The sequence below is a fragment of the Populus euphratica genome, unplaced genomic scaffold, assembly GCF_000495115.2.
Source record: "Populus euphratica unplaced genomic scaffold, PopEup_1.0 scaffold938.1, whole genome shotgun sequence".
NCBI lineage: Eukaryota > Viridiplantae > Streptophyta > Magnoliopsida > Malpighiales > Salicaceae > Populus > Populus euphratica.
The window spans coordinates 7,648-19,604 of NW_011500798.1; the positions used below are offsets into that span (position 1 = coordinate 7,648).

Consider the following 11,957-nt stretch of genomic DNA (forward strand, 5'->3'; position numbering starts at 1 on the left):
AGATGATTAAGAATTTAGCTTTATAGTCTTGTTATTTAAAACATTTTGGATTGCTACAGTGTTTCCTCACATGATTTTTACATTTTTTTATGATTTTCTTCAAAATTATCTTTGTCGATTTTATTTTTTTTAATATTGAATTGGTTGATAATTGCAACTGTAGTTTCCTTACAAAACATTGTGGATAGCTATAGTGTTTCTCTACATGGGTCTTTTTTCTCTCTTTTTTTATGAATTTTGTTTTTTATATGATTTTTTTCAAAATTGTCTTTGTTGCTTCTAGTTTTTTAATATTAAGCTGGTTAAAAATTTTATTTTGTACCTTTTTTAAAAAAACACTATGCATTGCTACAGTCATTTCCCATATATTTTTTTAAATTATTTTTTTAAATTTGTATTTTTAATATTGAGTTGGTTAAGAATTACAACGGTATGTTTTCTCAAGAAACACTATAAATTACTACAGTATTTCCTTACACAATTTTTTTTCTTTTGTTATTTTAAAATTATTTTTATATTTTTTTAAAACATTATAAATTGCATCCATCTTTCTTTTTATAATTTATTTTATATTTATTTTAATAAATCCTCGATAAAATTGAAGTATACCTCGAGCCAGCGAGAGCGCGCCGGCATGTCATGTAGTCTTGATAGAAAAATTGTTTTTGTAGGACAACGTGAAACGATTAAATCCAGACACCTCATACTAGAATGGCCGTGGAAAGCACAAATTCGTGAAACGATTAAATCCAGAGACCTCATCCTAGAATAGCCCTGGAAAGCACAATTTCAATCCGAATTTCTTACTAATTCATCACAATATATTTTTATTACACTACATATGAAAGGAACAAAGGCTTAGCGTAGCAGTAGAATATCGAAATTATGCATTGATGGATCGATGAGTAGGTGCAAGCCAGGATAGAAATAGTAATCAACGCCCTGCATCAAGACCAGTATTTGTTATGGAAGAAGGCTCACTAGAAGTAAGCGATGGCAGAGGCACATGAAACACAGGAACAGGCATTTTTGGAGGCAGATTTGGGATTGCAGCCTCAAAATTTAAAACATGAATTGCTTGTCGAATTGAAGGCCTCAATTTGTAGTCAGGGTGGGCGCACCATAATCCAACAATCATCAAACGCTCCACCTGTTTCTCATCATCAAAATCCTTAATGTCAAGTCTCTTGTCAACAGCCAAACTAAGATTTCCACATCCATATAGATCCCAAATCCACTCAACCAAGCTCATTTCAGATTTTTGATCTATGGGATCGTTTGCCTTTCTTCCACTAGCAATTTCTAAGGCCACCACTCCAAAGCTATACACATCAGACTCTTTACTAGCCCTTCCCGTGCTTATGTATTCTGGTGCCAGGTAACCGAAAGTTCCTGCTAACCCAGTTGTTCTGGGACCAAGTTCATCATGGTCCACGAGCTTAGCCAACCCAAAGTCACCAAGCTTGACATTAAAACCAGAATCTAGCATTACGTTACTTGATTTGACATCTCGATGCACAACACACCACTCCCACTCTTCATGAAGATAAAGCAATGCCGAGGCCAAACCATGAGATATCTTGTATCTCACGGCCCAACTTAGAGGACTCATCTTTTTCTTGCCAAAGAGATGAGAATCAAGGCTACCATTTGGCATGAACTCATACACCACCATAAACTCGCCTTTATCATGGCACCAGCCGATGAGTTGTACCAGATTCCGGTGTCTCAACTGGCTAATGGTCTTTACCTCGGTGATGTACTCTTTTTTACCTTGTCTAGAACTTCTTGAAATCTTCTTTACTGCAATTTCCACGTTCATATCATTTAAGTATCCCCTATAAACAGCACCAAACCCCCCTTCGCCTAGCTTCCTCTGATCGGAGAAGTTGTTTGTTGCTGAAACTAGATCATCATAAGAGAACCTTCTCGGCCCTGCTCCTCTTTCAAGGGCTTCATTAATCGACGTCATTTTCTCTGCTGCTCCTTTTCTTGTTATCATTTGTTTCCTCCTCCACAAAATCACAAATGTTGTAGTCGCCCCAGCTATAAGAACAAGTACCGAAACAATGACGCCAATTATAATCTTGCTCTTCTTTGAATTCTTACCTTTCGTCTCCTCAATGTTCAAGCTTGAACTGAACTCCCAAGATAGAAGTCTATGCCGTTCTAGATTCTGACCTGTAGCTGCTGAGAAGCCAACAGTGATCCACTCAGGCAAAAACTTACTGAGATCGATTATGTAAAACAGACTAGAATTCTCTCCAGGATTTGAGGTTGTTTGGTACTTCCAAAACACGCTCAAATTTCTATCAGTAGAATTATAGGTAATCCATGCCTCAGCAGTATCTCCACTGTGAAAGCTTGCATTCCAGGGTGTATATGCAGCTGATATAATAGAGTTGTTGTTGATCCCCACATGCTCAACTTTTGGATCCCATTCTTCATTTGGATAAGAATCAAACTCTACCGAAACAATTTGATTCTGAGAGGATTTCATGGTAGTAGTGTTAAATAGGCCTAAGAAGCCACCAGCAGAATTAGGTGGGATTTGAAAACCAACAGGAGCGAGGAAGAAAGCAATTCCATGACCATAATTAGGTGCATTAAAGGTATCAATGGAGAAGGAGAAATGAGATGTGAAATCAGAAAGTTTTCCCGAACTCGAGTCCCAGAGCCGCACCCTTTCAGGATAGGTTGTACAACCAACACGATTTATATAGTTCATAAGGTTGAATTCAATATGTCCGCTAGAAGCCACTGCATCACCTTGATAATACATGTTGGTCTCGTTAAACTGAGATATTTGAAAATAAACTGAATTAGTAAAGGGAAGAATAAGAAGCGGGAGAAGGAAGGAGATGTAGAAATAGGTGAGCATGCTGATAGAGAAAGGGAAGGAAGATGAAGTGGTAGCAGCTGGGAAAGGTATGGAAATGGCAGCCTAAGCAAAACTATTATACTTGATGCAATACGGTCTCGAACTCCAAGCTAGCTGGCTAGGTATTATCCTGATGAGTACAAAGTAACCTTGGCTCTCAAGCTATCCATATATTTTATATCCAAATCACGAAGCTTCCAAGGAAGGAAGTAGTCTGCGAAGGTGTTGCCAAGCGGAACAGCCGGGTCAACTTGAAATAGATAAGAGTAAAATATAGTAAATAAATACTTAATGATGAATAATGATCTTAAACAGCAAGATTAAGATATCGAGCAGTCCAAGGTGCCGACTAACATGTTATAAAAAAAAATTGTATACAGTTTAAAATATTAAATGTTTTTTTAAATGCATGGTTTATATACAACTGAAGACAAATTGCTTGATTAACTTGATGTTTAAAATTTTGGATTAAATCATTGACTATGAACTTATTTAGATCATTAAGAAACAAAAAAAAAATTCATTAAATACCCTCCAATTAAACTAGGTATAAGTGTTTAAACTTTAAAAAGTTATACCCTTCTCTTTAATTAATATTTAGTTAGTATACCTCATGATTTGAGTTTCTACTAAATTGAATTAATTTTTTATTTTATTATATAATATAAAATATCAAGATTAATTTATTACTAACCCCATATTAAAACATAAAATATGATAAAAATCTCACACTAAATAATAGGATTAACAAAAAAAAAACATAAAAAACAACAAAAATCTCAACTAAATCCTTTAATTAATATTTAGTTAACTTGTTAAATTTTTTAGTCAAGTTATAAACCTCATTTAATTGATTTAATTTTTTATTTTTATATAATAATAAAAATAATAATTTATTTTTAATTTAATATTAAATAATAAAATTAAATAAAAACATCACTCTAAATAATAATTTTAAAAAAATAGAAGGCTAAAAAAAATTTAGCTAATCAGCGTGGGCTTAAAGACCTGCAAGCCTAGCCTATATATTTTTTTTTTTGTATAAGTAACAGATGAGGTGGAGTTTATCATTCCAAAAAAAAAAAATTAATAAAACACAAATGATATAAATGTTTAAAATAAAAGAAAATATAATCAATGATTGACCAACAATTATACTAGCCAATGAAAAATATTGGATTCAAATTAAACGACATAAAAAGTTTGTGTTTTCTAGATGAACTACCGCATTAACAAAGTTTTATTTGTTTATTTATTTAATTAATTAAATTAATTTCTAAGGAATCAAATGCATAGTTAACGCCATTGATTAGGCTGAAATTATAGTTTATGAACTGGTTGACTCAGGATGTCCGAGTGATGAATGCAAGACAGCATGAAAATGAAGTGGGATTACAATACCTTGAAACATACAAGTTTTATTTATTTTTTATATTCATTCTCTTTCTTGAAAAGAAAATAAAGGAAAATGTCTGTATATATATTGAAAAAGATTGAAATGGTGATATCATAGTGGAATAACCTCCTTGATTTTTTAAAACTCCCCAAATAAAAAACATAGTGATAATTATAGAAAAACTCCAATATCATCCAAATTATATTAAACAATGTCTCAAATTACAACTTTCAAATAAGAAAACTATAAGCCTTAATACTAAATAGAAAAATAAAAACAAAATTTTAGAACACTAGTTTCCTAACAACACTTATCTAATTAAAAAAATAAAAATTTTTTTTTATCAAAACTTGTAATCAAGATTACAATTAGAAAGAAATATTTTCAATACACATAATTTTTCTGATGTTATTATATGAAAGTTTGTAACTAGATACACTGCTATAAGAGTTTTTTTTATTATTGAGTTGGGTCATTTGTAATTTGATATTTTAATAAATATATAATATTATTTAATATTAAAAAATGGATGGTGTGTGATGTTTTTGCTGACATGCTTGGTTGTTTATGTTCTTTTTAGAAAACATTTACAACTTCGTCTAAAGGCTAAACATTGACTTTCACATTGATATTTACCTTTGATTTAACAGTAATATTTTTTTTTTATTTTCTCACTTTTGATTTTCACGCTGATCTTGCAGATTTTTAAAATAATCATTTAACTTGTTTTTTTTTAAGATTTGTTCCATGTTTATTTTATTAATATATTTTTTATTTTAAATAATTTATAGAATTGGAATTTTCTTTAAATTTAAACATTCTTGTTTTTCTTATTTATCAAATATTACCTCATTTTTTTAATTGTTATTTGTTAAATTATTTTCTTAATTGATTTTTTTTAAATTGCATCCCTCAACATTTTATTTTATTTTATTTTTATCTCAAATTTGATCATTGTTATTTTAATTGCAATTATTTTATTTTAAATCTTTTTCTATTAAAACTTTCCTTTTCAATCTCATCCCATAGGCATTTTGTTAATTGAAATTTTGTTAATTGAAAATTTAATTTCATGATTTTTTCAGGTTTTCTTTCTATAAAATAATTATGGCCATAGAATTTGATTTTGAAAGGTTAGCTCAAGTTTACTAAAGTCTTTTTTTTATAATTTTTTTTAATTTCATCATTTTATGAAATTATCCTGATTCCATGTGTCTAATTGTAGTTTTCATGGGTTGACATTTGCTAATTTCTTTTGTTCAATTTATCTATTATTGTTATTTTTTTATTATATTATTAAATTAATTAAGTTTATTGAATTCAATAAAGTTAAACATTTGACTCTTGAATTTTTTTTATCTCTTTAAAAACATTATTGTGACCTAAGCATTATATTTTTATTTTGAGATTTTTTTTGATCAATCCATGTTATAATACAAGCCACCAATATAGTAATATCTATTTACTAAATACTAAAATGTAAAAAGTAAACAAACTAACTAATGTGACAATAAATTAACATCAAAACTATTTTATGCTTGTTAAGACTAGAGGAGCTAGTTAATTAGTTATTAAAAACTGAAAAGACTAATGATATCTATTTACCCAAAATTAAATTGGAAAAAGACCTTGAACTTTATTTAAAAAACAAACACTCTTTAAACAATTTTTATTATTATTTTCCATCCCAAACAACATTATATTTTGTAAAAATTAACCCTAAAAAAATTAATTTGATGGAAAAAAAAACATGAAAATCCTCTCAATTCCTCTATTTTTCTTAGCAACTTATAATATAAAAAAAGAAAAGAAAAGAAAAAACACAACTCATCTTCAATTATTATTGATTTAATTTGAATTTTGATGATAGTTGTTATTAAAGATAATATTAAATTAAAAATAAATCTTAATATTTGATTCTGTATTTTGCTATTTTTTTCTATTATAAGAGGAAAGAAAAGAATAAACATGGATTAGACTTGTTTTCCAGACCTAAGTAATATGGTTTAGACATGATTGCCAAACCCAAACATCTTATGTCTAGTATGATTGTTGTTGTTAGTATTATTATAATGATTTTTATTATTGTTGTTGTTATTGTTATCATTATTGTTGTTGTTGTTATTGTTAGTATTATTATTGTTCTCACTACTATTGTTGTTAGTATTGTTGTTGTTGTTGTTTTTATTCTTATTAGTATGATGATGATGATAATGATGATGACTATTATTGTTGTTGTTGTTGTTGTTTGGGTCAAATATATTTATCATACCTTAAGTAAACTTGATTCAGGTATATTTTTCAAACCCAAGTAATGTGAGTCAGGCATAGTTAACAGATTCAAGCATCTTAAGTCTGACATGATTATTGTTATTGCTGCTATTGTTATCATAATGATTTTTATTATTGTTGTTATTTTTATTGTTATTATTATTACTTAGATCAGACATGTTTGTTAAACTCAAGTATCGTGGGTCAGACATGTTACTAAACCCAACTAAACTTGAGTCAAACATGCTTATCAAACTTAATCACCTTAGATCTGACATGGTTATTATTGTTGTTATTGTTATCATCATCGTCATCATTATTATTATTAATTGGGCTTGACATGTTTGTTAGACTCAAATAAATTTAGGTTAGACATTTTTTCAAAGAAGAAGTAACGTGGATCGGGTATAATTATTAAACCTAACTAAACTTGGGTTAAGCATTGTTATTAGTATTATGATTATTGTTATTTTTTTTTTTGTTACTAGTATAACTTAAATGTTACGAGTCAAGTATGTTTCTAGTCTTAAATATGATAGGTCAGGTATGTTGCTAGACCCAACTAAACTTGAGTCAAGCATGATTGTAAGATCCAAGCACCTTAGATCTAACAAGGTGATTGTTGTTGTTCTCATCATCATTATCATTTTTTTTACTTTCAGTGTTATTAGTATGATTTTTATTCTTACTTTTACTCTTACTATTATTATTGTTGTTGTTATTATCAGTATAATTATTTTTGTCATTATTATTACTAGGGTAAGACATATTTACTCCACCCTAAATAAACATGGGTCATGCATATTTACCAGACCTAAGTAATATGGATTGGGCATACTGCATACTCAACTAAACTTGGGTTAGACATGATTGTCAGATCTAAGCACCTTAGGTCTGTTATGGTTCTTGTTGTTATTATGATTCTTATTCTTATTCTTATTATTATTCTTATTTGGGACAAACATGTTTGTTAGATCCAAGTATCGTGGATCAAGTATATTACTAGACCCAACTAAACTTGTGATTGTACTACATTTCCAAAAAAATTAATTTTTTTTGTGAAAAATTAATTTTTTTTATGTTTTGGATTATTTTGATATGTTGATCTAAAAAGTAATTTTTAAAAAATAAAAAAATTATTTTGATGCATTTCGGCACAAAAGGCACTTTGAAAAACAACCGCAACCGCACTTTCAAACATGCCCTATTATTGTTGTTGTTGTTGCTGCTGCTGTTATTGTTAGAATGATTATTATTATTATTGTCGTTGTTGTTATTTTTCTTTTTCTTCTTTTTCTTATTATTTTTATTAGAATGATTACTACTACTACTACTACTACTTGAGTCTGACATGTTTGTCATACCCAACTAACTTGGGTTAGACATGGTTGTTAGACCCAAGCACCTTAGGTCTAATATGATTGTTATTGTTGTTATTATTATTATTCGAATGATTATTATTATTATTATTATTATTATTATTATTGTTGTTGTTGTTGTTGTTATTATTATAATAATAATAATTATTATTATTAGTATGATTATTATTGTTATTATTTTTTTTTAATTATTATTTTTAGTATGATTATTATTATTATTTTCATTATAATTATTACTTAAGTTAAATATATTTTCCAAACTCAAGTAACGTGAGATTGACATGTTGCTAGATCTAAGTAAACTTGGGTTAGATATGTTTGTCACACCCTGAGTAAACTTTAGTCATACATGTTTTCTAAGCCCAAATAACATAGATTAGGCATGTTATAAAACCTAATTAAACTTGGATTAGACATGTTGCTAGACCTAAACACCTTGAGTTTGATATAATTATTGTTATTATTGTTGTTGTTGTTGTTATTATTATGATTATGATTATTATTGTTATAGTTATTCTTCTTCTTCTTATTGTTATTTTTATCATCATCATTATTTTTATTAATATATTAAACAAATATTATTATTATTGAAGAAAAACTATAAATTTGATTTTAAGGGTAAACTTATTGTTGTTGTTTTAATTATTATTTTTATTATTTTTAATATTATTTATATAATTATTAATAAATTTTTTTAAAAATATTATTATCACTGAAAAAATAGTAATAAGATCTTTCATAGTTGCTAGACTTAAGTAAACTTAAGTCATGCATATTTAATATTAGTATTATAAATATTATAATTAATATTATAATTATTAATAAATTTGACAAAAGATATTATGATTATTGAAAAAAACTCATACTTTTGATTTGAATAATAAAATTAAAAGTATTACAAGTCTGAAATAATTATCATATCCAAAATCATTTGAATCTAACATAAAATTTATATTATTTTAAATAAACCACAATAATACATCAATCATCTATAATTTCTAGAAGATATTGTTTTTTCATTGCTATTCATTGATATTTTTTTATAAATATTTACATTATAGTATAAACAATCTTACTAGTAAAAACCTAATAAATGATATATTTGAAAAAAAAATCATATTAATCAATGGTAGAAATCAAAAAATAAATTATTCAAGGAATATTTTTTTCTAGACTTTCTCAGGATTTTTTTTATCAATTTGGCCTTTACTAGATGAAAGTAATTGTGAAAATACAAAGGAAAATTAAAAAAAAAAAACTACTAAGGAGAACATATAGAAAAGCCCATATACTATTATGGAATTGGAGCTCTCTTTGTAAGCAAATCAACATCAAGCTTTTCCGAGTCATCATGGCTTCCCCTACCTCCCTCTCCCGCTCATTCCACCCAATCCTAATCCTTAAAGGCTTAAACGCATAAAAAACATCTCTTCCTCCCATTTTGCTCCCAAACATTTTCTCAAATCTCGTCCTTGCCCTCTTTGTTTTTCTTCTCTCCTTGGGTCTCCAAACTCTTCACAAATCAACACGAATCCTTCTCTCTATCTCTATTTGCTACTCTTCTTCTTCAGTCTCTCCCCCTCCTACAATTTCAATGGCTACTGTCGTTGATGAATTCAATCCTTTATTGCAAGACTTTGAATTTCCTCCATTTGATGTTGTTGAACATAAACATGTTCGACCTGGGATTCGTGCTCTCCTAAAGAACCTTGTATTTTGTTTTTTTTTCCCGTTTTGATTTCTGGGTTTTGTTTTGTGTTAAATATTATGTAGAAATCTTTATTAATTTCAGTTCATGGGTTGATCAAAGTTTGGTACTTTTTGGTCTGTGATGGTTGTTTTTTTACCGTGTTTTTGTAGGAGAGTGATTTGGAGGAATTGGAGAGAACAGTGGAGCCATCATGGCCAAAATTGGTGGAGCCATTGGAGAAGATAACAGATCAGTTGGCTATTGTTTGGGGTATGATCAATCATCTTAAGGCTGTTAAAGACTCACCTGAACTCCGTGCTGCAATTGAAGAAGTTCAGGTAAATTGTTTATTTCTCATAATCTATGCACTTGGACGCACATGTTTGCGTGCTTATGTCCATGAATGCTAATCTATGTTGGGACTTGACTTGGAAAATGGGTGTAATAACTAAACAAAAATGAATTTTCTTGTTAGTTTGATATCAGACCATTGTCTGCTTTAATTTGTTGATTGCCCGTCTTATGAATTTGTGCACTGTATTGCCCTTCTTGTGCTCACAGCTTTGAGCTTTTGTCCACAGCCCGAAAAAGTCAAGTTTGAGCTGAGGTTGGGACAAAGTAAACCGATATATGATGCATTTAAGGCCATCCAAGAATCTCCTCAATGGACATCGCTAAGTGATGCTCAGAAACGTATAGTGGAATGTAAGTATCTTAAACTTCTTTTATCTTCTGAAATAGTATTATTTGCTCTTCCATTTTTCATCCACCTAATTCTGTATTTTTTTCTAGCTGTCTGGATTTTGTCAGTTTGAGACTTTAGTCTAGCAGTTTCATTGGTTTGCTGAATTTATATGATGCAGCTTTAATTATTTGATTATCTTGGTCTTTGGGGGCATGGCAATCAGAGAACGAAAGAAATGAGCATGCGTTAGCTGTTGATATCAACAAATAGAGATGTTCTATACCTCTAAGGCCACAAGATGCAATTTTGTGGCAGCATGTACCTGTAAACTGAATAAATGTACTGGGATTATGCAGATTTCTGAGAATGATTGCATGGATTTGAAACATGGAAGGAGGAAGAAAATAAAATTATACATCATGTTAATTGTTTTTATCTCCACTGACATTGCTCACTTGTGATTTGAATGGACATGGAGAGTGCTTTTAATGGTTGCCTATTTCATGAACTTGTGTTCACATGTTGGCTTCATTGAACTCCAATTACTAGATGTACTTTTCAACAAAATTCAGATTACTATTTATCAACTAGTTAACTCTGTCTTGCACTTGGGGTATTGCTTACCAGATAAATGCTATATCATTTGCAATGTCCTTGCTTCCTATTTAATTGGTTTGACATAATCATTTAAAACTACACCTAAGCTTTCTTACATGCCTGATGGCTTCTGTATTTTTGTGAATACAGCCCAAATAAAGGAAGCGGTTCTTAATGGTGTTGCTCTTGATGATGATAAAAGAGAGCAGTTTAACAAAATTGAACAGGTGCTTTTATATTACCATTTTTCATTTGAAAGAAAGTCTTCTTTGCCTTCTCATTCTAGTTATTTATTTGAGAAGGATGCTTGGTTATTTGTATGTGCTGCCAATAACATTCTTTAGTTAAATGACTAGCCATTTGACTTGCATTCCCTGGTGGGCCATATGTTTTTTTCTCTTACAAAAAACATTGTGTGTGCAGGCTTTTTTGATGCATTTTTGTATATAAAAAATTTCTTAGCATAAACTGAAAAGCTCATGCATACATGTAATCAAATAAATAGAGAACTATTTATGTTAATAAATGGAAAAAAAAAATATTAATGATAACTAAAAATAAAACTAGAAAAATCAAAAGACTGGTATAGATAAAAATATTTAATCTTATAAGATGGAACATTTACCCAGTTGTGTTTATTGAATTAATTTATTAAAATTAATTTTTTATTCAATCAAATGATATTAAAAATAGATAAACATATAAAATTGATTAAAAAAAAATATTATGTAAGGTTGCATATATTAGAAATATTATTTGAAAATAAATATTTTTTATTTTCAAAAATAAAGTTCTTATATATATATATAAATTATAGATGAATTAGAATAATCTTTTCAAAAATTAAATATGCACAACATCAGCAAAAAACATTCTCTATCCAAAAAATGTTAAATAAGCAAAAAAAATTACAGACGAGGGATATTAATTGAAACATAAATTTAAAAAATATATATCTAAAAAATATATCATTGAGAAAAAGCAAGATACAAAAAAAAAAATAGCCCGGTTGTTGTTGTTTAGCTAGTCAAACTCATGATTTGCATTATGAACTTAAT

The 11,957-nt window shown here is 28.7% G+C and overlaps 2 protein-coding genes across 2 annotated transcripts; one reads left to right on the forward strand and one right to left on the reverse strand.

The window, feature by feature from the left end:
• Positions 1–787: 787 nt before the first annotated feature.
• LOC105116403 (L-type lectin-domain containing receptor kinase IX.1-like) lies at positions 788–2,967 on the reverse strand. The gene has a single exon (XM_011013755.1). It carries the CDS (start codon positions 2,879–2,881, stop codon positions 935–937), a length of 1,947 nt encoding a protein of 648 aa, XP_011012057.1. The 5' UTR covers positions 2,882–2,967; the 3' UTR covers positions 788–934.
• Positions 2,968–9,291: 6,324 nt separating this feature from the next.
• LOC105116404 (probable cytosolic oligopeptidase A) lies at positions 9,292–11,258 on the forward strand. The gene is made up of 4 exons (XM_011013756.1): positions 9,292–9,638; positions 9,788–9,955; positions 10,199–10,322; positions 11,050–11,258. Exons 1-4 carry the CDS (start codon positions 9,522–9,524, stop codon positions 11,241–11,243), a joined length of 603 nt encoding a protein of 200 aa, XP_011012058.1. The 5' UTR covers positions 9,292–9,521; the 3' UTR covers positions 11,244–11,258.
• The last annotated feature ends 699 nt before the right edge of the window (positions 11,259–11,957 follow it).

What these genes read in the sequence shown, in the direction of transcription:
- LOC105116403 (XM_011013755.1), bottom strand. Translation starts at nt 2,881, where the DNA reads ATGCTCACCTATTTCTACATCTCCTTCCTTCTCCCGCTTCTTATTCTT.
- LOC105116404 (XM_011013756.1), top strand. Translation starts at nt 9,522, where the DNA reads ATGGCTACTGTCGTTGATGAATTCAATCCTTTATTGCAAGACTTTGAA. An exon ending in GTGCTCTCCTAAAGAACCTT is followed by an intron (nt 9,639 to 9,787) that starts GTATTTTGTTTT and finishes GTGTTTTTGTAG; the next exon opens with GAGAGTGATTTGGAGGAATT. An exon ending in CTGCAATTGAAGAAGTTCAG is followed by an intron (nt 9,956 to 10,198) that starts GTAAATTGTTTA and finishes TTTTGTCCACAG; the next exon opens with CCCGAAAAAGTCAAGTTTGA.